The 25,779-nt window shown below is 43.4% G+C and overlaps 1 protein-coding gene across 2 annotated transcripts in view; it reads right to left on the bottom strand.

The window, feature by feature from the left end:
* LOC111144193 (integrin subunit alpha 6) overlaps positions 1–25,779 on the bottom strand; it is a 78,167-nt gene that overhangs the window by 20,062 nt on the left and 32,326 nt on the right. For both annotated transcript variants that reach the window (XM_022498401.1, XM_022498410.1), the window contains exons 2-13: positions 22,097–22,221; positions 20,564–20,643; positions 18,773–19,028; positions 17,005–17,136; positions 13,739–13,949; positions 12,598–12,791; positions 12,394–12,482; positions 11,575–11,693; positions 5,096–5,194; positions 4,779–4,840; positions 569–729; positions 269–412 (exon numbers count right to left, since the gene is read on the bottom strand). In XM_022498401.1, coding sequence (XP_022354109.1) covers positions 269–412; positions 569–729; positions 4,779–4,840; positions 5,096–5,194; positions 11,575–11,693; positions 12,394–12,482; positions 12,598–12,791; positions 13,739–13,949; positions 17,005–17,136; positions 18,773–19,028; positions 20,564–20,643; positions 22,097–22,221 — 1,672 coding nt within the window. The remainder of the gene's footprint in view (positions 1–268; positions 413–568; positions 730–4,778; positions 4,841–5,095; positions 5,195–11,574; positions 11,694–12,393; positions 12,483–12,597; positions 12,792–13,738; positions 13,950–17,004; positions 17,137–18,772; positions 19,029–20,563; positions 20,644–22,096; positions 22,222–25,779) is intronic.

Below are 25,779 nucleotides of genomic sequence, written 5' to 3'. Positions count from 1 at the left end.
TGAGTTCTGCCAGTTATAGTCGCAGTAAGGCGCAGTGGCCAAAAGTTATTAAGAACAATACTCTAGCTCCAAACTGTATTCCACATGTTTCTATATTCACTGTTAAGTTGAGAAACGAATCTCAAAATTTCTGTATATTAAAAAGCTTACTTGATACAAAGGAAGAGACTTTTAAAAAGCAAATCACTAGTCCTCCCCCTTCAAAGACACATGATTTAGCAGCATAATACAGCAGAAGCTTTGGCAACACCCAAGTCAGAAGACTTACATCTCTGTGAACCGTCTTGGGTTCGTTTGAATTCAGAATGGGAAGAACTTCCGGAAGTGAATTCACTCTCCTCCGCGTGTTTGGCTCTTGGATCTCTACCGAAGCACTTATGGGAATGGGACGCAGTTTATCTCGGATATTTTCCTGAAAAGTGTGCAGAGTATGGTATCAACACTCCTGGGGAGCTCCCAACAGTCCTGAATGAGAGGTCGCTGGTGTCAGGTTCAGAGATCTCCCTAGGCCACCACAGAACCCATCTCAGCCCCCTGTAATGACCGGCCTGAGCAGGGCCGCCCTCACCTGGAGCCAGAGGGTCTCCTCTATGCACGCCTTCTGCTTCTGCCTGGTCAAAGTGAGCTCTTCCGTATACTTGGCCTCAGAGCCTTGGTTTCGAAAGTGAACTCTTGATGACAGCCCAGATTTCCTTCTCTCCTTTTCAGCCTCGAGCGTGCCCAAAATGGCTAGATACAATGAACAAAAGCCTCTGAACTCAGAGTATACCCACATACAGTTCAGCTGTAAGGACAGTGAGTTCCCTTTGATGTTATTTTAATCCCTCATAGAATGTCTCCCACTGCCCTTCTTGCTGATCACATTTCCTGGTAATGTACATTTTGCCTGCGTTACGGCCTTTCAGATCAAGTTGTCCTTTCCTGCCCGCTGCCGTCAAGAGTTTGTGAAGTTAAATTTCCATTGGGCCACCTGGGGGAGCCCAAGAATAAGTCAGAACCTCTGAGCGGCATCCAAGGATTTCTGGTTCCACATCAGGCACTCAGAGCACTAAAGAGAATGGGCACCCAGCACTCCTGAAAGGCCTGCACTGACTCGCATCCAGCAGGCTGTCCCTGACAGGGCCCCACACCTGGAGAGCAGCGGCAGTTTCTCCTCGCATCTCCTGGACAGTGAGAACCTCAAGCCCCAGCCAGACCTACTTAACCAGAATCTGCATTTTAACAGGACCATCAGGTGGGTCTTAGACCCATTAAAGTTTAAGAAGCACGGATAACAGACAGTTGTCTGAAACAGGAATAATACATAGGAGAGATAGAGAAGTCTTTTGACAACAGGCGGAGACTTCTCACTTAAAAGAACTGAAAGGTAAAACACATTCCTTTTCGAGGCTAGAGGACCCATTTGCCAGCTACCATGTCTCCCACACCAAAGTTTCCGACCTCCAAAGGCCTAGAAGACACCTCCTGTTCTTGATGACCTCTACTAATGGAGCTCGGAGGCAAGCCAGGATTTGGATGATCAAAATCTCATTTCTCGGCTTTAGAATGCATTCTTTGCTGGATGTAGTCACTATGTTTCTTTATGGGGTAACATTTAAATTACTTACATTCATTCATCAATCACTCAATAACCACCAGAAGGGGAAGCAAACCAAAGTGCGTATAGGGCCAGAGAAGGCAGCTTCAAGGGAAAAAAAAAAAACTTTCTCCAGAAAACACAGAAAATGAACCACCCATGTTCTAATATTCACGGTGGACTTCAGAAGAGGCCTTAAAGAGCATCTATTTTAACACCCTCTTCTTGCAGGTGAGGAATGGATGCCCACAGAGCTAGAGGCCTGGCCCAGGATCACACAGAGAAGGACAGGGGCGGCACCAGCTTCAAAGTCTCTGTCACAAACACACAAGACAACTGCTTTACGAAGCCTCTTGGATGTCCAGGTTTCCACTTCCTCCGGGCCTCTGCTTGGGGCACTCTCTTCCTCCGCCAGCAGGGCCCTGGTCCTCTCTACCTCCCCCCGACTGCCTAACTCACTCCTTCTTCAGATCTCAGTGTAGACATCACTTCCTCGGGGGGGACGCCGCTGACCTCTCCGGGGAGGATTGGACAGTATTCTATTTCCCCACTCACTACACTTAGCCACTGGGACTGCCCAACCATCTTCCCCAGGCAAAGGTCTGGACAAGGACCCCATCAGTCTGCTCGCCACTGTGTTCCCCGGCGATGGGACAATGCCTGCCATAAGTATGATTTTAGAACAGCTGAATGGAAGTGGGAGGGACTGCACCACACCCACATACCCACCCATGCACATAGAGACATGCACACAGACCACAGAATGTTATCCTTATACCAAAACAACAGCTACTGAGCTACAGCAAGACCAAAATTTAGAAACACTGACAGTTTCAGTAGTAATTTCTGCCAAATGGAATGTGCCTCCATTTTAGCCTTGTAGCCTTGACATCATCCATTTATCAACGACCTGTTAACTCCACAGTGAACCCGACCAAGGCTCAGTGCTGAGTGCCCCTCACGGCAAAAGCAGGGGAGGGTGTGGGTGTGTTAAAACCCTTTATCTACCAAGCCCACTCTAACCTTCCCTGACCCCCCAGACAGTTCACGTTATCTTAAAATCCTTGCAGGCCGCCTTTGCTGACCTTTCAAGGGGCAAGCCAGTAGAATACTCATTAAGGCTCAATTATAAATATCTGTCTGTAGACAACACCACAACCGAGGACCACCGAGTTAAAAGGGCCTGATCAAACAACAAGCTCACATTCTCAGGCATCGGGAACGGATTTTAGATGGATTCACTTATGCAGCTTGGTGGAAGTCCTACCTGATGTAGAATTTCCCAGTGCTGTGGAAGTACAGGCAAGGAAATACAGGGTCCCTCTAAATGTCTTCACAGAAAAAAAGTTCTATTCATGATAGCCCATCAGTAAACACTCAGCTAACAGAGTCGTTAAACACTTGGTTAATGGTGTGGCTACTGAACATGAAATTAAAACACAGGGCATCAAATGCTACGTGAAAGCTAGAACAACATCTGTAATTTTATGGAAATGATTGATGTAGGGGAAGACAAGGACGGCTCTGATGAGATTTCATCACATCTACGGTCAGAGTGGTGTGGGTAAATGACAGACTCAAAGAATAAAAATGTTTCCCCATTTCCTCTCCTCACCTAGTCAAAGAATCACAATTTCTCCTTGTCTCTCTAGTCTACTTGAAACACAGTGGTCAAACACCCATTATCCAAACAGGCAAGTGTAAGGTATGGTGTCTGGGTAAAAATAACACAAAATATACTAATAGGATAACAGAGTGTGAGAAATCCTAGAAGACATTTTCTTCTCAATGAAAGCCACCTCAAGAATTGTTTCCAGTACTCAGTGAAATACCAGCCACATCAAAAGGCCAAGTGAGAGGCCACCATGGCCCTGTGCACAAACCGTGATACAGCAACACCAAGCACATATCCCACAAGGTAGGTAGATCCTGGGAGAGGCTACAGCAGGAGACAGCCCTGCAGATGGGCCCAAAAAGCTCAGGGAGGCAAAGCAACTGCCTGAGGATGGCTTAAAATAGGGGAAGATGGAGGCTTAAAACAGGAAAAGGGTGCCCATGACAGGGTGAACTGGGGGAAGACAGACTTATTTGCCAAATTCTGAAGTATGAAAAGCGATATCTTTTTAATAAAGAAAACAGAGTAGTACTTTACATAACAAGAAGGAAACTTAAGAAAACTCATTACGTCAAGGTAAAATAAAAACTGCAGACCACCCTATCCCCGCAGAAGGCTTCCGTTGGTGGCATGCAACGCCAGCCATCACATGGGGCCGCCAGGACCATCCGATCACCCTCACTCTTTGTACCTGCTTCTTGGGGAAAAACTTTTCTTTAAATTCCCATGTCCCCATCTTCACTCTGGAGCTGGAGCAGATTGCTTACACCTGAAAGCGTTTAGCTCTTACTAAAACCTACCGTGGAAGGCTTTGAGGACGATCACCACCGTTAGAGTGTCATTAGCCTTGTCTAAATGTGTGGCCAAAAAGCCGGTTTGGATTATAAAGAAAGGAAGCCACATAATACCTTATAAATGACAGATGGCTTTCACCAGAGTATCTCCTTTGCTCTCCACCACAATCCTATGTAGGAATTCCTACTAGAGACATTTTTATTTCTGATAGGAAAATGGAGACTCCAATGTCTCTGCTGTGCTGCGGGGTGAGCCGGCCTCGGAGCTACAGCCCGGAGCAGAGCCCCGGGCTCTGAATTCCCAAGACCAGCCTTCCGGTCCCCAAGGAGCCCGCCCGCAGGGGTGTGGCGTGGGTGTCCTGGGCCACGGAGGCCGCCCGGAGGGGACGACGCAACAAGGAGAGGCTAACCCAACAATTCTGCACAAAGCTTGGGCTCTGGGACTCATCTACAACCACCACCCACCACCTCACAACCGCAAAACCAATTTTCCATGTTGCTCTTCAAAGGCAGAAATGGAGAAAACAGTTGTGGTAGCAAATGAGTATTTTGCCAAGTCCTGCTGTCCTAAACCATCTGCTCTGGAAAATTCAAATGAGGACCAAATGGAAACTTTTCCCCTCCTGCACTTCGCCCTCCTGATTAAAGAGAAGACAGCAGAGCCACTGAATGCCTCATACAAGAATTTATAAACCAACGTTGGCCACAGCAGTTTTATTTTTCTGTTACTTATGCATTACTTTCAACCTGGTGGACAGAACATATATAATTTTTAAAGGTACTAGGTACTTACTTATCGAAGGATTGTAACCTGTGGGTTTGGCAGTGTATTCAAAACAGGCCTTCACCTTGAGGCTATATAAAATCAAACACATATTCCTTAAAAGATGCATCGCTGCAGTAGAGAGAAACAAAAACCCATGGTCCCCAGGTCTCGAATCCCCCCACTGCCCACTGATGAGTAAAATGTTCTATGTTCATTTGACAGATTCCTTGTCCCCTTGCTCATTTCTGTCCCACTGTTGCCCATGGCTCCTCAGAGCAATAGGGTCCCCCTAAAGCAAACATATGAAAGTGAGGGGGTTCCGTGCATACAGTGGGAGCTCTCACCATATCCCGCTAGGTGCCCCGCAGAACATTTTCTGGCGGAGATCAATTGTGCTTGGTGTCACAGTGACCGTTTTCTGAATATTAATCACAGGCCGGGACCTGAAAAAAAAGAAGCAAAACATAGGCTTGGCCTCTTACTACCTTCAGTGTGAGAAGAATTCACATACTCTCAAGCTGTCTACTACTACATCTTAAAAACCATGGGGCAGGGACGCCTGGGTGGCTCAGTTGGTTAAGCAGCTGCCTTCGGCTCAGATCATGATCCCAGCGTCCTGGGATCGAGTCCCGCATCGGGCTCCTTGCTCAGCAGGGAGCCTGCTTCTCCCTCTGCCTCTGCCTGCCACTCTGTCTGCCTGTGCTTGCTCTCTCTCTCTCTCTGACAAATAAATAAACAAAATCTTTAAAAAAAAAAAAAAAACCATGGGGCAGGGGGCAGCAGCGGGCGGGGGAGATGTTCCCCTGTGGCCAAAGAAAAGGCCTCATTTAAAACCTCATTATATGCCCTCAATGTTTATAGCAGCACTGGCCACAATAGCCAAACTGTGGAAAGAGCTGAGATGCCCTTGAACAGACAAATGGATAAAGAAGATGTGGTCCATATGTACAATGGAATATTACGCAGCCATCAGAAAGGATGAATACCCAACTTCTGTATCAACATGGATGGGACTGGAGGAGATTATGCTGAGTGAAATAAGTCAAGCAGAGAAAGTCAATTCTCATATGGTTTCATTTACTTGTGGAGCATAAGGAATAGAATGGAGAACATTAGGAGAAGGAAAGAAAAAGTGAATTGGGGGAAATTGGAGGGAAAGATGAACCATGAGAGACTGTGGACTCTGAGAAACAAACTGAGGGTTTTAGAGGGGAGGGGATGGGGGGAATGGCTGAGCCTGGTGGTGGGTATTAAGGAGGGCATGTATTGCATGAAGCACTGGGTGTTATACCTAAACTATGAATCTTGGAACACTGCATCAAAAACTAATGATGTATTTTATGGTGACTAACATAACACAATAAAAACAAAACAAAACAAATTAGATTTCTGTATGATCTCAAAAAGATCTCATCACCCAAAGGATTAGTCTAGTCTCTATTAGTAAAAAAATCCCAAAAATAAAATACACTTTCTCTTCTGCAACACCTTGACAAAAATAATAAATAAATAAAACCTCATTATATGAATTTTACCCAAAAATTTTAAATACATTTATTTATAATTATAAAATGTCTTGTCATTTTAATAGAAGTTTTCAAACGGAAAGGAACATGGACAATTTGTCAAAATTCTAGAGTTTTCAGACACGTATTATGGCTCCATCCTCACCTAAACCCCCAAGGGGCCTGGCTGTCCTTCCAGACGCCCCTCTGTGCTGCTTTTTCTCACTGACCTTTCAGTGGCCTCCTCCTGTCTCTCCCTAGATCTAGTTCCCAAGTTCTCAGGCCAGTGGCGCTGTTCCACACCAACGCAGCAACAGCAGGGACCCAACCAGTCCCTCAGGGGTAGACGTTTATGCTGTTTTGGGGCTTTCGGCTCTGACAGACCTCCAAGGACAGGTTTCTAGGCACACATTTGAATTCCCCTGTAGGATAAACTCCTAGCAGAATTTCTGAGTTGAAGAATATGTGCACGTTTAATTATGAGTAATCTTGCCAAAATACCTTCCAAAAAGGTGAAAAACCCACATACACCTAATTACCTGGGACGCTCTCTATCAGGGTTTCTAGGTACATGCGAATTTTAGGAATACAGGCAACCCTGAGCTGACAGGACTCCATCCCACAAACCTCTGCCCTTCCTCAGAACGTCCCATCCCCAGCCTTAAGTCTTTGTCCTCCTGTCAGCAAAAGGGACTACAACTTTTCCACCCCCACAGGATTTCCATAAGCAAAAGCTTCAAGCCCTCAGCCTGTCCCATCTCTGCTCTGCCTAACTCCATCCTCGCAAACCCACTCAAGCAGCTGGAATCCCACACTTGGGCCCTTCTCGCTATATAAAAACATCTCTGCTCTCCCTTCCATCTTCTCCCCTACTTCCCCAGCCTAAGGCGTTACCACCGGCCTATGTCCTGACCTCCGCCGCAGATACAGCAAGTCCAAGTATACGGTGCAAGCGAACGGGGCAAGGGTCCCTCTCGTCCCTATCAGTCTCCAGCCAGGATGCGGAATGCATCCAGTTAGACTGACTTTAATGGGCTTCTGGTAACCCAACCGTCCTGGGGAAGACAGGAAAATGCATTCCAAATCCCAGACAGCGAGCTGGAACTTCTGGAATCAATCTGTCAGTAGGCTAGAAAAGACGCGTGTACATTCATGGGCAAGGCGCAAGCGTGCAGAAGGACAAATGCTGCCCACACTCCTGCTTCTAAATGACTTCTATTTTGGTTGTTTACCTTTCCACTGTTATTGTAGACAGCTGCTAGTTTCTAAGATACTAACTAGACACATTCCTAATTAAAGTTTTGAGAGCATATTTAAGAGGCAAAAATCCACAAATTGAAAGCAATTGCTAGAGATGCAAGAATGTTTTATAGATCATAGTGTTAAGGGGACATAGATATCAGAAGTAAATATTAACACACACCTCTCCCTAAAACATTTCTATTTGTTTTTTATTTAAAATCCTTTTAAGTTTGTTTTTTCAGTCATCTCTACACCTATCCCAGGACTCAAACCTCAAGACCCTGAGATCAAGTCTCACGCTCTTCCGACTGAGCCAGCCAGGCGCCCCTTCTGTTTTTTTTTTAAACATAACAACAAATACAATTTCAAGCGCATAGTACATGACGAACCGGGAAGCATGTGCCTTAACACATAAAGCAAATCTTACTGGTTCAGCTACCTCTCGTTTGACTGGCATGTATTTAGGATCTACCTTAAAGTACAAGTGGGAAAAATGCCCAGACGTTGGGATCCTGGTCTCCCAGGATCCAGTCTTCAAATCTTAAGCAGTCCTGGGCCTCCGTTTTCCCCATTTGTAAAATAAGGGAATTGGGTTCTCATTTTTTTAATAAAAGGACTTTTTAAAATTTACTTTTGTGCTATCTCCAAAGAAAGAAGGCTCTTCTCGGAACAAGTCTACAGGGTTCATACTCAACCCACTTATTAAGATAAGAAAATAGTATTTTAATATATACCAGCTATATTCAGAAGCAAATATTTATTAACTCACTAAAAATAGGCTGTGCTGTGTGCTGTGAAAACATGGTAAGCAAATTCTGGTACAGGAAGTCAAGTCTTCTTGATACCCGAGGGCTATACCTCAACTAGAAATGCAAACTGCATTTTGATCAATGTTCTACAGTCTTCCACATTTTATTTTTATTTATTTATTTATTTATTTTTAAGATTTTATTTAGTTATTGGACAGACAGAGATCACAAGTAGGCAGAGAGGCAGGCAGAGAGAGAGAGAGGAAGGGAAGCAGGCTCTCTGCTGAGCAGAGAGCCCGATGTGGGGCTCGATCCCAGGACCCTGAGACCATGACCTGAGGCAAAGGCAGAGGCTTAACCCACTGAGCCACCCAGGTGCCCCAGTCTTCCACATTTTAAAAACACTGACTATTTTAAGGGACGCCTGGGTGGTGCAATCAGTTAAGCATCCAACTCCTGGTTTCGGTTCAGTCGTGATCTCAGGGTCATGGGATCAAGCCCTACGATGGGCTCCACGTTCAGCGCGGAGTCTGCTTGAGAACCTCTCCCTGCCCCCTGCCCGTGCTCGTGCATGCTCTAAAATAAATAAATCTTTTTTTTTTTTAAAGATTTTATTTATTTATTTGACAGAAATCACAAGTAGGCAGAGAGGCAGGCAGAGAGAGACGGGGAAGCAGGCTCCCTGCCGAGCAGAGAGAACCCGATGCGGGGCTCGATCCCAGGACCCTGAGACCATGACCTGAGCCGAAGGCAGAGGCTTTAACCCACTGAGCCACCCAGGTGCCCCTAAAATAAATAAATCTTAATAAACATTGTATATTTCAAGATTAATACCTATAGGAACAAAGAGAAACAGGCATATTATAGGCAGTGTTTGAGAACCAACAGACAGAACACAGGCTGAACGTGTTAATTAACCTTGGAAGGCACACAGTACCACACACAAGTGTCCCCAGTGTGACAGTTCAGAAGGACACTGGGCTCCTAGGACAGATATGTATAACCACCAACACAAACCACTACTGAGCTAGCCATGTTTTCCCAAGGTCTCTCTTTTCTCAATCACTTACACATGGTTCATTTAGTTAACTTTTTTTTTTAACTTCCTTTGTCCTCACTAACATCTCAGATACATCCTTCTCTACTTCTTTTCATGTCTCCTACTCTTGCCATCTCCAACTTCTGTGGTGGTTCTTCATTTTTCATAGATCTTGCCATCTAACCAGAAAAGTATTTTTCTATTTTCTATGATATTCTACACTACATTCTATACTATATTGTATATACTATACATATATATATATACTATATAATATACTATATTGTATTTTTTTATATTATTCTCTTCAGAAATGTCCTGGCATCGGTTTCTTATAAGACTGAGGGGTTTGGCTTGGGATTATATTTTAGATGTTGGGGCTACATCTCTACCTGACACTCTCTGGAATTCTACAGGGTAATGATGTTTTTCTTTTCTTTTCTTTTTTTCCCCTTTAGGGTCTCACTGTATATTAACACCCATTTAAAACATCTTTAAAGAGGGGTGTCTGGGTGGCTCAGTCAGTTAAGCATCTGCCTTTGGCTCAGGTCATGATCTCAGGGTTCTGGGATGAAGCCCCACATCGGGCTCCCTCCTCAGGGAGTCTGCTTCTCTCTCTCCCTCTGCCCCTGCCCCCTGCTTGTGCTCCCTCGTTCTTGCTCTCTCAATAAAATCTTAAAAAATATATTTAAAGATGTCTTTAAGATTAAAATAACTATAAAGCCAAATAGTTAAAAAAAAGAGAGAGAGAGAAGAAAAAGAAAGGAAGGAAGAAAGAAAAAGGAAAAACCCAAATGGTTAATTCTCACTAAGAATCCAAGAAATGCAAATTCAGCCAAAGGATGGGGACACAAAGCACACGAGCAAAAACCAGATTCATCATGTCTGATGCTGTTAAGGGTACGAGGAAACAGGCTTTCTCACAGCTTGCTGCCATGACCAAAAACTGTCACAACCTCTCTGTAGATATATGTATTAATACAAAAATGTTCTAACCTGTATCCTAGGGATTCTATTTCTAGGAATTTTTCTTAAAAAAAAAAAAATAGAGATGTATAATATTCTGTAGCACACTGTTTGCCTTAGCTAAAGGTCAGAGACTAAAAATTCCATTAATTGAAGATTAAATGCTTATAATGGAACAACATTAGCTCGTTAAAAAAAATAAGATGGATGTGTCTATACTGACAAAGACAGAGAACCAACAAAGATTAGATTTTTAAGACCCAGGTTAGAGCAGTGAGAATGGCCCTTTGAGGAAGCCCTTGAAGCAGAAAGATACCCAAAACTATCCAAAGTTGTTTCGTGGACGATGGGAATATTGGGGAACTTGGATTTTCCACAACTGTGTATTAACTTTTTTACAAGAACGTGCTACTTCTCAAATTACAAATGAAATAAATGATGTTAAGTGGTGAGTCCCAGCAGTGATGAAATTCACTAGGAAAATGGCGACTCAAGCAAAGCTGATGGGCAAACCGAGGCAGCCTTTCTGGAGGTCATTTTGGTGAATGTGAATCTAAAGTCTGAAAACACATATGCCCTCCACTCAGCAAACTCACTTCTGGGAATTTATCGTGAGGGAAGAATTCAGGACGTGAACAAAAGTAAAGGATGTTGGCCAGCTGGTGTATCACGAAAAAAACAAAACGAACAAACCTGGAAAGGAACATAAATATCCAAGGACAGTATGGTGATGGTTAAATAAACTAGACCCAGCCTCGTGACACATTACAGGCAGCCAGCAACCTCATCGCAGAAAAGTGTTCAAGGACAGGGGAAAAGCCCTTGTGCATGATAAACTCACGGACGTGGACAAAGTCCACTAGGCATTACAGACAAATGCAGATTACAAAACAATACGCACACTGTGAGCTCCGTTTTGTTAAATATACACATGCACTCACAGAACACAAAAGACTAAAAGGATATAAACCAAAATTTTGGAGCTGCTTAATGGATCGTGAAAAACGGGGGTTCTTATTTCCTTCCTTATATTCTTTGCACTGTCAAATATTATGTTTCCTCTTTTAAGAAAATATAAGGTTTTAAAAGTACCTATGAAATAAAAATTTTCACCAGTTCTGATTTCTTTTTCAATTCAAAATTAGTGAGGCATTACAAAATAGTTCTTATCACATTGTTATATCGCTTTTTAAAAAAATCTTCAAAATCCATATAAACCTTAAACTTTGAAATATGGGTATTAGGATTTTCAATTAAAAAGGTCAAAATCTGAGTTAAAGCTGAATATTGAACATACTTAACTGAAGTCAGAGATCACACACCTGAACACAGCCACTGAGTCTGAGAGGGAACCAACTGCAACATCAGGGTAGGAATTTCGATCAAGGTCCATATTTCCAGCAATTGAATATCCAAAATAAGGGGATTTACCCTCAAGAATCTGAAATGAACAGGGCATCAGAATGAACAATGGGCCACCAAAATGAGCTTCTTGATGCTTTGAAAAAAAGCCAAATGTTTCCTCATAAACTGAAGTCTAAGAGTTTACTTATAAATTATACTAAATTATAAATAAATTATAAGCACACATGTGCTCCAACACTTCATACATTTTATCTCATAGAAGTCATCTGATTTACATTCTATCTCAAAGGATAAAGGGGCCAATTTTTGATGAGCTTCTTTTACTATATACCAAACCTCTCTACCTGCCCTCCAAATGTCTTGTTTTTCTCAAAAGCAATTTTAAATTTTTGGCATCTCAATCCTCCATGTCATCACAACCATTTGGTTTGTTTGTTTGGGTTTTTTGCCCATTTTACCTCCAGTTAGTATCCCACTAAAGGAAAGAGCTCACGTTTCCATCAATTTATGCTATCTGGGTAAAACAGTCTTTTTCCTTGGACTACTTTGATTCCCAATTTATCTAAGAAATTTTACAAATAAATGCAACGATGTGCTTATTGTAAATCTATTTCCAAGCTATCTTCCAATGGTACATTTTTAAAAAGCACAAAGTTCACACTATTATAGATTTGTCAATCAAACATGAGTAGCATGAAAATGCACATAAACCCAATACCCTACTACAAGGCAAAACACGGAGACCCTCATTGTAGAAACCCAGGCTGTCTGGTTACCTGTGTCGGCTTGGTATTTATTCCATTCGGGGATCCGTGATAGATAAAAACCTTTCCCATATCATCGTAGGGAGCTCCAACTGCAATATCTGTTGACAACGTCACATTTCAACAAACATCCCAGTACGATGCCATAAGCATTCATTATTTTGGACAATCAAATAATCAGCCTGTGAGCATCATAACTATTTCACCATCTATTACCTGGGTAGCCGTCTTGATTAATGTCGCCAATATTTTTTACTGCAATGCCAAACATAGAATCTTTGGTTCCATTAAGACGAATGGGCTTGACTTTATTCCACCTGCCTTGCTGGTTTATGTAAACATACACGGCACCTCCAACTTCTCCATCTCTATCAAAATACTGTGGGGCTCCGATCATTATATCTTGCCACCTAAAAACATAACGAGGGATAAAACTGAACCATCGGCTAAAATACCAGCGAGCTCACAGAGAATGCCATCAGCCCAGGTACTAAGGACACAGAGACAGGACGCAGAAAGGACCTCAAATCTGGAATTGATTTCTCATCCATTAAAACATTTTTGTAGGTGTGTTTATGTAATGTTCAGATAATGTAATGTTTAGGTATGTAAGTGTTTAGGTTTAGGTAAAACATTTTACACAACAGCCCACGATGAATGCCCAGAGGAAGGTATCAACGGGAAGAATCTGAAGATAGTCCCCAAGTTGGAACGAGAGTGCACAGACTGTGCTCCCCTCCACCCACCCCCCAAACCACCACCACTAGACATAACTATTACTTTGTCGCCGATCCCGTTTTGTTTTTTTTTTTTTTAAGATTTTATTTATTTTATTTGACAGATAGAGATCACAGGTAGGCAGAGAGGCAGGCAGAGAGAGAGAGAGAGGAGGAAGCAGGCTCCCTGCCGAGCAGAGAGCCTGATGCGGGGCTCGATCCCAGGACCCTGGGATCATGACCTGAGCCGAAGGCAGAGGCTTTAATCCACTGAGCCACCCAGGCGCCCCCGATCCCGGTTTTTAAAAGGACTTTCTGGATGCTCCCACAGCCCCGTGAGAAGCCACAGCAGAAGAGCCACGTAGGTGTCATTTTTCGAGTTAATGTTTTTCCATATTTTAATTCTCACAGACCCAAAATATGAGTGAAAATGAAAAAGTGAAAATGTAAATAACCTGAGGAAGGTAATGAACGTCTGCTGCCAAAATACAAGTGATAAGGACGTGGCAGGAAGATAAACATCTGGCAGCAAAAATGTTCTTTGAGTCAACGAACCTGAAAGGATGGCTCCACTCAAGACTGAAAAATGCCCAAGAACCAACGGTTTTTGGCAGATGTAAAGTAACCGAAGATGCACTTACCCATCTTTGTTAAGGTCTGCCACTGCCACGTCATAACCAAATGAAGAAGCCAGACCTTCCCCGTCAAAGATGTATTCAGGGAGGAGATGAGCAGACTTCGTGTCCCTTTTTAGCAAAACCACAGCTCCACTATGATTGGCTCTTGGAGCACCAGAAACGAAAGTGATCTCGTCTTTAGAAACAATACCTTTTCCTGAGTCTAAAGAAAAGCCTAGAAAAACAAAGTAATAGTTCACATCACCGTGTATTTCAGGAGGCATCTAACACGGTAACGCCATCACCACCTTTGCCTCTGGCTTCCCACCCCTCTCCTTCCAGGCCTTTTTTAGCAGCTGTCACACTTACAACATGAAAGAGTTTGACCCAAGTACAAAGCAGTAGGCTAGGGTCATGGCTTTCTGTGACATACATGAAGACTTTTTTCACAGAAATTACCTGTGCTACTTAGCTTATGGGTAACTTGGATCATGAAACACTCATGCATCTCCCGAAGCTGTTTGCACTCTACTTTGATACTAGAACTGTGGTAAAAGGAGATCAAGCTAGATCCTAAAATATCATGGGAAAGTACAGACCAACATACCTGAGTGCACGTTATAGGGTTCTGCTATAACGTAATGATTAGTAACTTCCACATTTATCAGTCTCCTTGGTAAAACAAATGCTAATATCCTTCATCTACCACAGACAGCATTTCAGTATTTCGGACCAACTTAATTCTCAGACACAAACATGCAAACAAGACCATGACCGGTGAGATGGAGTATTTGAGAACCTCGTATAAACAATAGAGGTGAGCACGTTCTCACTGTTGATAATCATATACTCGTTCGGAGGGCAGAAAACATACGGCGCCCAATTAGAAAGCATCAGCTGGGGGGGTCAGGTAACAGACAAAGATCTGCCAGGAGGTGCATATCAATGCCTCTGTCAAAACCACTCAAACTGAGCAAATCTTCCTATAGGGAGGGGAGGCAGATGCCAGAGAGCATAAGCTCACCCTTCTTATTGTGATTTACAAAAAGCTTCACCACTACTGTTGCAGTTCTCAAACTGTGAAGTGAGTTGGAGAATATGATGAGCTCCGAGTTTAGAACAGGGTGATGTAATCAAATGCAGCTCTGCAAACCACCTGGCAGCAGAGCCTCAGCCTGGCGTGCTTTTCAGCGTGCTTCACTCAAAATGGAATAGAAAATGAAAAGATTTATGCTCTGTATGGATTCCCCCCCCCAAAAAAAAATTTCTTTAAATGACCATGACCAAGACAATTTATTTGTCATCTCAGAGGTCACAAACCTAGGTAGCTATTCATCATCACATCGGGGGATGTGCCGGGCTGCTCCCTGGGAGGCTGTGTTTTATAAACAAACTGATCAGGATCTGTATAGGAAACGCTGGTCAGAAACAGCAGGCCTGGACACACGCATGGAACGGAAAAGATTGAAGAGAAAGCAATTATGCTTCGTAAGAGGCCTGCCAGCTCCCGATGCTCTTGCTGCACGAGGTGGCCACCCCCGCCTCTGGCTGGCCAGCCTCACCAGGTTCCAAAACCACAAGCAGATCACTTGCTTCCTCAAGCCCATTGATTTTTTTGAAACAATAGACACACAGACAGCACGGACAACAAAAATGTGACAACACGAACTGGACTCTTTGCCCCTCCAGGCAGCCTCTTTTGAGGCAACCCATTCTTAAAAGGGGCTAATGTGTTTAATAAAATATGCCAAAACCTCTCGAATGCTCCAAGAGCAACTGTTTGTAAAAATCCACGGGCATCTATCTTAAAAACCAAAGTGGTGGTTTCTTGACCAGAAAAACCTGACCAGGTTTCTTAACCATTACATTAAATTTTAATTTAATATTACTTCTCATCAAAAATAATCCCTAAATAACACAGTTGATGAGAGGCTGCCTGTTAAAATATATTCAAAGAACATACTTGTGTGTTGATGGTATTTACCCTGAAAAACCATACTGAGTAATTGAGATTGCAAACGGATGGCGTCTGCGTCCCATTTGTGTCCTGCAAAGCCACTGACCCAGCACTCACACACCCAGCTGCTTCGCATCCTGCCTCATTTCCACGAGCCTTTCTTTCCTTGGTTGAGGGATGAGCAACTGTGTGACCTTGGACTAAGAAATGAATCTCCCTAGGTCACAGTTTTTTTCCATCAGCAAAAGAGGGATAATCATACCTATTTTATAATATTATTGGGAAGGTCAAGTACAACTTGTATAGCAATAAATACAGCACATGGTTGGCACTTAACAAGTGGTAAGTTTAACTTTTCTCTGCCCTCTTCTATGCCCTCACATCAGATTTTTTATTTGGAAGGAGGAGTGTCTGAAAAGTTGTGGTTTTGTTTTTGTTTTATTTTTAATTAACAGTACCATTCATGCATATCTCTATAATTAGAACATTTTTAGAATATGCTTACTAACACATTGTTTAGAATTATTCTTGTGTTTTTACTTTTTACCTTCCATTGTTCCAGTAACATCTCTAGCACAGGGGTACTTTAAAAAAAAAAAAAAAATGTAGGTCACTATTTAGGTTTAGGAGATTTTTTTACATTTTTTCCCAAGAAATGTACAGTAATTATTCTTTATGTCAACTCATACCAAGAATTAAAGCTTTTAAAAGCCTTTGTGTAATTACCATAATGCACATGAATAATTTAGGACACCCATTAGTAATGCAAATAAGCCTGAGGAGTTAGGAAACTGGCACTTAGACACAGTCTGGGGGTCCTCCAAGCTGCTCTGGCAGTGCTGCTCAGCTGCCACTGGAAAGCCACCATGCCACCCGCCAGGGGGCCTGTGACAAGGAGGCCCCAGTCCGGAAGCAGAGCTGACCCTTGGAGAACAACAGTCACCAAGGAAGGACCTGGAGGTCTTGACCTGCCACTTCAGAGTAACTTCATAAATGTAGCTCTTAAGAGTATCTCTAGAAAGAGGCACTGGAGGGAGAGAGGAGGCAGCTCAGCTCACTGCCAACATCCCTGCCTCTCCCCACCACCCCCTGTCCCAACTGCCTGTTTCCAGTTTACAGAGGCCACTGCTGGCCCAGGTCAGAAGGGAAGAGTCCCAAGCATCACCCAGGTTACCTTGGGATCACCAAAGCTTAAATCCAATTCCCATCAGCGCAGCCACAGGCCCCTGGCTCCTCCTGGCCTATTCTCAGCCTCGAAGTCCAGGGTCCTGGGCAGACAGGGTCTCACTGAGGTATCTGGAAAGGCGGGCATGCCAGCTGCGCTCATTCCTACCTAAGTAACTGTTCGCGGGAACAGGAACTAGACTTTCATCATGGTCAGTCTCTCCACCAACTTCATAAGGCCCATCTTCAAAGATGTTCATGTCAAAAAAAGTATTATTCTTTTGCTCTACGCGAACGATGCCTAAAGAAATGAAATGGCAAAAAAAACAACAAAAAACCATGAAGATGGAACAAAATAAAAGAGATGGTTCCTAATACACATGCCTCATGTTCATAAGGACAAGAAGAGTCTGGAGGAAGAAGGGCGGAGGAAATAGAGGGCTTTTGAGGTTATTAAAGTTTAAAGAATCATGGTTATGTGAATTTTTACAAAGAAGTTTGTTCTAGTAATGAAAAAAAATGCATTTTTAGGAATTCTCTGTAATGTCACAAAACTGGATGGAAAATGAAATGTTTACTTCATTAACTAAATCTAGAGAAAGTAACTTTTTAGAAATTACATGAGCCTGATGTATTTTATATCGTCTGTCATCCTACCATCAATTTACCTACTTTACTAGAGTGTAAAGCTGAAATGTGTTGATCCTTTCTCCAAACCACCTGAACCAAGATTTCATCTTTCTAAAATTTTCAAAATTAACAATTAAAAAGAGAAGATTTCATATAGTAAGCCCACTATGTGACTTTTTAAAAACGGTAACATTTTAAATCAGGGTTTATAAAGCAGGTAAAAAATGTTTCCCATAAATACATACATACATAACTTGTGGGTGTTTTTGTTATTTTAACCATAAGTGGCATCTATTCTTGCTATGACAAAACTATTTCTAAATTCTATGTGTTATTTGGATGAGGTAAACATAACCTGACAAATACTGTTATGTTGGGAGTGGGGAGGCCAAAGGAAATTCCTCCCAAAGGTTACTATGGATGACATAAAGGGGAATATGTTCCTCAAGGATTATATCTAATAGGAATTCAAACTTGGGGGAGTTTTTTTGAGTGCAAAAGGGAAAATTTCCCTAAGTTATTCTTAACTACAGAAAATGTTATAACACATTTATTTTAATAAATTTCTCAGAAAAATGTCTGATGTCTAAATCCCATGCATTTCTCTTCATTGTGCGTTAGAGTTAACTGTCCTTCATAACACAGTGATTTTCTATGCCAGCCTAATTTCTTGAAAGAAGTTAAACTCAGTCAAACTGAGGGCCCTTCTCCCCACTCCCTCCCAGTGTCTCCTTTTACCCACATCACAATCATAATTAAACGATACCATTAAACAACTTTCCCATAAATTATCTAAATTTATCATCTCGCAATGCTCTAATTTGTCATCTACCCTTCTAACTTCTCTACTTTACTAGCAAAACACAGCCTTTTAAGATATAATGAAAAAAATGTCTGTATTAATATACTGTTACTTGTACATGACACCACACAATTATTTTTTCAGATCACTACCTTAAAATGAAATGTCCGCCAGCATTAAAACTTAAAATACTTTTAGCCTCAAGAAACAGGAAAATACAAAACAGAAAAAACTACGGATGTTAATTATTATATTCTTAGAGAAAAAAGTTAACTACTTGTATTAATGCAAATTGCTGAGAGAGGAGAAACATATCTTCCAAAATACATTTCCACCACTGTTTTTGAAATCATATAATTGAGAGATTACAAATCCTACCTTACTTCTGTAATATACAAGTGCCTTGTAACATTTTGTTTTAACTTCAAATGTACTCAATCACGGGTGCATGTAACAGAAATTATGCAGTCATTCGAATCTCTATTGCTATAAATACATGTCCTACCTTTCCAGTTGTAAGTGCCCGGGGCTCCAAACACAATGTAATGAAAGTCTTTAGTAAAAGTAGCAGCTACTCCTTGCTGGCAAGAACCAAATTTTTCATGGCCTCGCAATCGGCCATCGCAAAAACTCCAGTCTCCTCCATCCATGTCATCCTCAATCCTCAGATTCTGACTCAGGACATAACATCTTCCAAAGATATCTCGGGATTCCTGCTTTGTATTGACATGTTGCCTTTTTTCATATCGGTGAGCACATGTCTGCAAACAGATGGAATAAAGCAGCCCATTCATTTTTACAGACTTTATGCTCATTAGTGACCATTTTATCAATTTGTAATAAAGAGAGCTTAATTCTAAATAGGATGTTAAACATGTCCCTCATCCTGGAATGGGATCCAAAACCAGCAACGGTTCTCCAAAGTGGCACGAGGGGACCACAATCTAGCATACCAGAACTAGGACTTCTGTCTTATTCTCACCTGGAAGATAATGCTCCAGTCCAAATACTGAATGCCAGTCTGTAATCCACAGGCAATGTATTTGTAAACTGACCTGTCACATAAACAATGGGAAATATCTTCTCTCATTTTCTTAATTGGCTTTTATTAGCCGTATAAACTTTCCCATCAGTATGCTGGTGAAAATTTGTAATTATGTTCCAGAGGGGAGCAATCACGGACATATTTTCCTAGGACGAGGCAGACATAGCTAAAACAAAGACATTTCCCTTTTACCCACACTATTTTTTCCTTATAATCAGTCCTAACTTGTACTCTAAGCTCAGATTAAGGTTATTTTAAAAGGCAGAGTGAATTACACTGCCAGAAAAAATGAAATACTCTTTATAATTTTACAAGGTATTCAGGGTTACTTTCCATACAACGCAGGCTGAAGAGACTTTTTGACAGCCAAGTTGATTTCCTGTAATGATGATCTCTTAATTATCAAAACTTAGGATTCAGCAAAATTCTCATTTTTTTTCAAAATCCTGTATCAATTTGTTAGAGCAACCGGATTTTAAAAGAGATAGAGACAGAGCATCGTGATCCAGCCAGGCAGGCATTTCCAAGGCCATCTCCCACAATCCACTGAACAAACCCCTTTCTTCCTTCACTGCTACTTATATTTGAAGATGTTCAGAACAAACAACCAGACTTTTAAATTTGCTCTCACTTTCCTCACTTTCCATGACCATTCCCACGTTCTTTATAACTCATCTAAAAAAGTCACATAGTTTCTGGGACATAAGCCACGTCTAGTTTTCTCCTGCATTCTAAAGACCAGCTGGCATTTTAGGAATATTCAGTAAAGGTATAGTAATAAGTTCTTTGAGTCTGAAAGCTCTAAAGAAAAGCGGGTTTTATGACTATTTCAAAGTGTATCAAAAATCACAGAGGGGCACCTGGGTGGCTCCATCAGTTACTCATCTGACTCTTGGTTTCAGCTCAGGTCATGATCTCAGGATCACAGGATCGAGCCCCGAGTCAGGCTCCATGCTCAGTGTGGAGTCCACTTGAGATTCTCTCCCCTTCTCCCTCTGCCCCTCCCTCTGCTTGCTCTCTCTCTCAGATAAATAAATAAATAAATAAATAAATAACATCTTTAGGAAGTCTCTCCACCAACTCATGCCTGATTTCTTCTTGACATCAATTCCTGCTGTAAAGCAGCAAGTCCTCGGGACTGTCCACGGGGCGGACAGGGTCTCTGCCCGCCTTGCGCACTGCTGTCGGCCTGGTGCTGGCACACGACAGGCGCTCAGACCTTGTGGAATGGGCACGCTTCTCCACACTTACCACAACTTTGCCCCCTGGACCTTGGCTCTGCACGGTGACCCCCATCCACTGATCTTCCTTGCTTTCTGATGAAGGGTCCGCTGTGGAAAGCAGCGCAGGTTACGCAGGTTACGTACACACAGTTAGCATTTCAAAGTCACTGAAGCAGGCAATGCACCAAGAGAGGAACACAAACACAAGATGGTTTCTACTCTGCCTAGGTTCCGAGTCTTGCTCCTTAGTAAATTCAGTTACTCAATCCAGAAAAATTATTTCTCCTTTGAAGAAACAGGTAAGTGGTTCCTGGTAAAAACCTTCTTAAAATTCTTTACATAAACTATATAGCTTTTACCTGGTGGCCCTACACTCTTTCTGACAACCAGGATCCTGAGTACAAAAACCTATTTGAAAATTATAAGACTCAGGGGTAGCCTTCCAACATGTGCGGCTTAAAGCATTGATGGAAAATCCAGTCTCCAAACTCCAACTGTCATCCAAACTAACAAGAACTGGGCACTTCTCTACACAGTCCTAAATTTGTCATATAACAGCATGCACTATTCTTTTCTTTCCTGGAGGAGAGAAGACAAGGCCTCAGATTCACTTTTCATCTTTCTATCAATGCCAAGAAGGAAAGTAATTTATTTAGTTTTTACCTCTCCCCCGCAAAAAAGAGAGAAACCACAAACACCATCATGTATGTGTTTATTTCAGTATCAATCTATACCTAAAGTTTTGCCTTCCTCAGTGAGAAGACAGGCACCCTTTCTTTTTTTATCTTGAATCATTGCAAAAATGTGAAAACTAAACAACTTTAAGTAGAGTGAAGCCAAAATGCTATAATGTTAAAGAGCGATGTCTAGATTACCCATGGTTTTGGGGTTTTTCTTTATATAGGTTGATGTCTTTTGCAACTTTCTCACAATTAACATATATCATTTTCTAATCAGTAAAGAAAAAAAACCAAACGTTATTTCTAAAAGATGAAAAAGAGAAGAACATAAACATGAATCTGCAAATCTACTTAGACCAAGTGCATCAAATCTGGCTCGCTTGGAGCTTGTCAGTATGCTAACTGCTCAACTCAGCATAGATCCCTCACAAGACAAGCCTCTGTTGGAGCCAGAGGGCAAAATTATCCATGATGGTCAGCTCTCACTTTAGAGAGCTCTGATATTTAAAACAGCCTTTCTCCCAAATATTTTAACAGCAAGCGAGAACTTTTGGCAGCTAAGTACAAGCTATGCACAATTTTCTTTGCAGCTCTGAATTTAGTTTTTCAACAGCCTCCTGTAGAACCTCAGCACAACACTAGGTGGCGACATCCATACACCATATCGTTTTAGAAAGCACGCTTAGGAAGGGCTGCAAGTCAGTATGCATCCCAGCCTCATTTAAAAAGTAGATGTTTTCAGGGCAAACAAGAAACAGTCAAGACAGGTATTTAAGAGAGGCTCTCTCTCCAAGAACAAAGGCTTGGGCTCCCCCTCCCTCCTCATGGAAAAGGCAAGTGGGGTCTGGCCAAGTGAACAGAGCAAGGACAGAAGGACACACCATCGTTATCGAATTCAATCCGTGTACAAGGTCCCGGGGAGGTGATGTCACAGCTGTACAAGCCTCCTGTTCTGTTGGCCCTCTGCAGTGGAAGGGCCGCAGCCCGAGGGGCCCCCACCAGCAGCCTGTTGACAAAGCAGAGAATTTGGAGAGTTGAGTTTAACAAACACAATTAACATTTCAGTTAGAACCGTGATGTGGAGATGTCAGCATTATTCGTGGTCAAGAGTTCCCAGATGCCCCGCTGGCTTAGGTGCTGGGGACAGTAAAGGTGGAGTCCTATGGCTGGTCCCTGCAAAAAAAAACACACACACACACACACACACACACACACCCAGGTGAGTCAAGCCCAGAAAGGGGTTGTTGAAACAACGTGAAAACTGTGCCATCTCTCATGGTATCAGCACCTCTCAGAGTAGGATTCTGGTGTTTTAAAAGATACATTTTATAGAACATGACCCCTAAACCTAATTCAAGGACATATGGAACTCAACATACACTGGAGGGGGAAGATGGCCCCATTAAACTTAACAAGCAATGATATGTCAACATCTAACACTATGCCTTCCTGAGGCATTTTTCAAAGGTAATTTTGGCTAGACGCTGAATCTTCGGTTCACATACTGTCTAATTAATTAAACAAGGAGGCCATTAGGCCCATGTGGCTTAATGATGTGGCAGTTATCTAAGCCTGTAAATGCCTCAAGGTTATAAAATCAAACCCAAGGGACAACCAATCACATGCAGCCAACCAGGCTTTAAGCTACAGCTGATTAAATAATTTTTCTTTGCTTTTCTACTTTCTCTGTAGGAGACTTTCCCCTGGTGCCTGTTGGCAGAGCACTCCTAACCACTTCCAATCTGCCACTGCCAGATTCCTATTGATTTTTGCTCCAACTCGTAAAGTGTTTTTTTTAATATGCCTTAGTTAGTTCATCTTTTAATAATACTGTTTAGAACCTAAACTTGCCCAAGATACAACTGGCCTGAGTCTCCTTCCCTCTGCCCAGCTCTCGTGCTTTCTTCCTCTGCCTTTCCGGAGCAGCTCTTACTCTGGGAACTCCTGACCCAAATGGGTTCAGCCTCCATCAACCCATCAGTCTGGCGCAGACATGGCAGGGAGGGTCTGGGCAGCATGACCGGTGTACTCGGTATCCTACTATGCCTTCTTCCCTCCCTCCCCAGTGATGCTAGCTCCATTAAGAGGAGGCCCTAATCCCAACCCACAAGCCTTAAAAATCTCAGTTTCACAGCCAGGAGGGATCTTCAGAAACCCACTGTTTCTGCAGGACTCCTTTTGATAATGCTGTCCACACACATCTGTGGGTCTGGCTGACTCACAGAACAGCTAGGAACAGTAACAAAGGGAAGGAACACATCTCAGGGGACAGAGAAATGAGGCTGGAGCTGGGGGAAAGAGCTGGACACACACATGTGAACCAACAACTCCTCAAACAGAAAACAAGCCACTCCCAGCCTTTAAGAAACCCACAGATCTCAGATGCAAAAACAAAAAACCATACACACACCAAAAAAACCCCTACAAACAAAACAGTCCCTCCCACCTGTCTTTCTGATCCCAATAAAGGATTGAACAACAACAAAAACTTAAACCGATACAATGCAGCAGGTGCAACAGAAGGAAATGCACTCAAAAAACAGGGAGGGCCAGTGAAGCATGGTGTTCTAGAATGAGGGCTGGCTCACATGGGAACACACGTCGCTAGCACCATCCCTCTTCCCACATCCCTGCATGGCAGGCATAGCCCACTTCCACCCCACACTCTGTCCCACATCCGAAGGCATGAATAGCATGCACCAACACAGAGAACTGGAGTGGAGACTTAGGACCAAGGCAGGGTCCCCGGGGCCTGAAAGTTTTCTTGGCAGTAGGTAGGGGCAAGGTAAAGGGCCACAGGCATCACCACAGGACCACCACACACATATTCCACCAATGTTGTCCCAGATCCCAGGAGCTCCCACAAACAGCTGAGAGGTGAACTGGCCTCGGCCGTAAGTGAATGAGCTCAATTACCTGGCTGATCTGGGGAAGGAACCCTGACCCAGGGACTGGGTGGGATTAGCCAAGTGCTGGGCTCAATAGCACTGAGTCACAGGATGTGAGCCTGGGAAACAGCAGAGAGCATACAGCCCTCTAATTCTACAGATAAGAAAACAGAGGCCTTTGCAAGGAGGGTAATCCCCTAAGATCCCCTAAGATCACTGCTAGATATATATATAGATAGATAGATAGGTACATACATACATACACATACACACACACATATATATGTGTAGGGACAAAACATTACTTTGGAGCACTATTTTTCCCATTCCTGTCAAATGCTTCCTAGGCTATAAGGCATTTATAACCTAGGGGAAAGGGCAAAACCTACACAATTGAAACACAGAAACAAGAACTGCTTTGTTAACCGACAGATGGAGGCAAAATATGGAAAGGCTGCTGGCAGGCAGAGTGAAAGCGTTCCTGGAATCGGGCGAGGTGAAGACTGGGGAGAGGTTATCTGCAAAGGCAACCAGCTCCAGCAGGAAAGCTGTAGAGAGCAGCCCCGGAGTTCCAAAGTCATTACAGAGTCTTCTCTGACCACTTCCTCTCCTTAGCCACACCCGAGGAGCCTGGCACCTAGGAGCCTAGCAAGCTACCTAAGGCAGGTGCTGGGCTTGCCAATTCCTGTTCATTATACTCACTCATTCAGGCATTCATTCCATGAACCTTCAAGAGCCTTCTAGAATGAGCAAGGGTTGCCCCCCTCCCCGCCAAACTCTGGCCCTGAAGGACCAGACCCGTAGGCAGGTATGAAACCTGAGAGCAGCCAAGGCGGTGGGCCTTGGTCGGGGCGGGGGGGGTGGCACTCAAATCTGCCTGTGAGGAAGGGGGTCCCCAAGCAGCCGTGGGGCAGGAGGCGGCAAGGGAGGGGCCTGCAGTGTGCAGAGGCTGACAGGGCAAGAGCCAGAGGACACAGCGGGGTAGGAATCAGTGATGCCACATGATGGGCTGGAGGATGAGCCAGCCTGCTCTGCAGAGCCCGGGGTTCTGGGGTAAAGGGCCAGAGATGTGCACCTGCAGACCCCTCAGAGCCCAGGGGTTGCCGGCACTGCTGTGCCCTACAGGGGAGGGCGTGGACAGCTTTCCTGTTGTTTCAAAAGCTGCGGAGCTTGTTCTATTTCTGCAGACAGTCGGACAGTCGGTCCCCCTTCAGAGCAGGCCCGCAGCTCCCCACCCCAACCCCACCCCTACCCCCAGCCCCCTTTCTCCCAACTGCCTGCCCACTGCCTAGTTCTCCCTCCTTGGTACCTCCGCCCTCCATGCCCTCCACGTGTTCTGCTCAGCCAGGGGGTGGCTAAGGCAAGCCTTTAGCAGGCAAGTGAGAAAGAGGAGGCATCTCATTCCACTTTGCCAGCTGGTTACAGAGGCTGTGGCAGCACAATTTCACATGTGCTAAAAATACCAAGTTCTTTTTTTTTATGTTTAACAAAATTTATTATGGTGCTAAGCTCTTGTAGGAGTCCACACATTTTACTTAGGGCAGCTACTGCAGAGGAAAGCCAACCATACAGAAGACTGGGAAGGGCAAGGTTTGAGGGGGTGGGGAGGGGCAGAAAACACAGAAGAGAAGAGAACTCAGCAAATAAGAGAAATGTGCCTCTGGAGAATAACATTA

This window comes from Enhydra lutris, unplaced genomic scaffold (genome assembly GCF_002288905.1).
Source record: "Enhydra lutris kenyoni isolate GAN:26980312 unplaced genomic scaffold, ASM228890v2 scaffoldscaffold1, whole genome shotgun sequence".
NCBI lineage: Eukaryota > Metazoa > Chordata > Mammalia > Carnivora > Mustelidae > Enhydra > Enhydra lutris.
The sequence above is the reverse complement of the archived record's forward strand: the minus strand, read 5'-3'. Positions and strand labels throughout refer to the sequence as shown.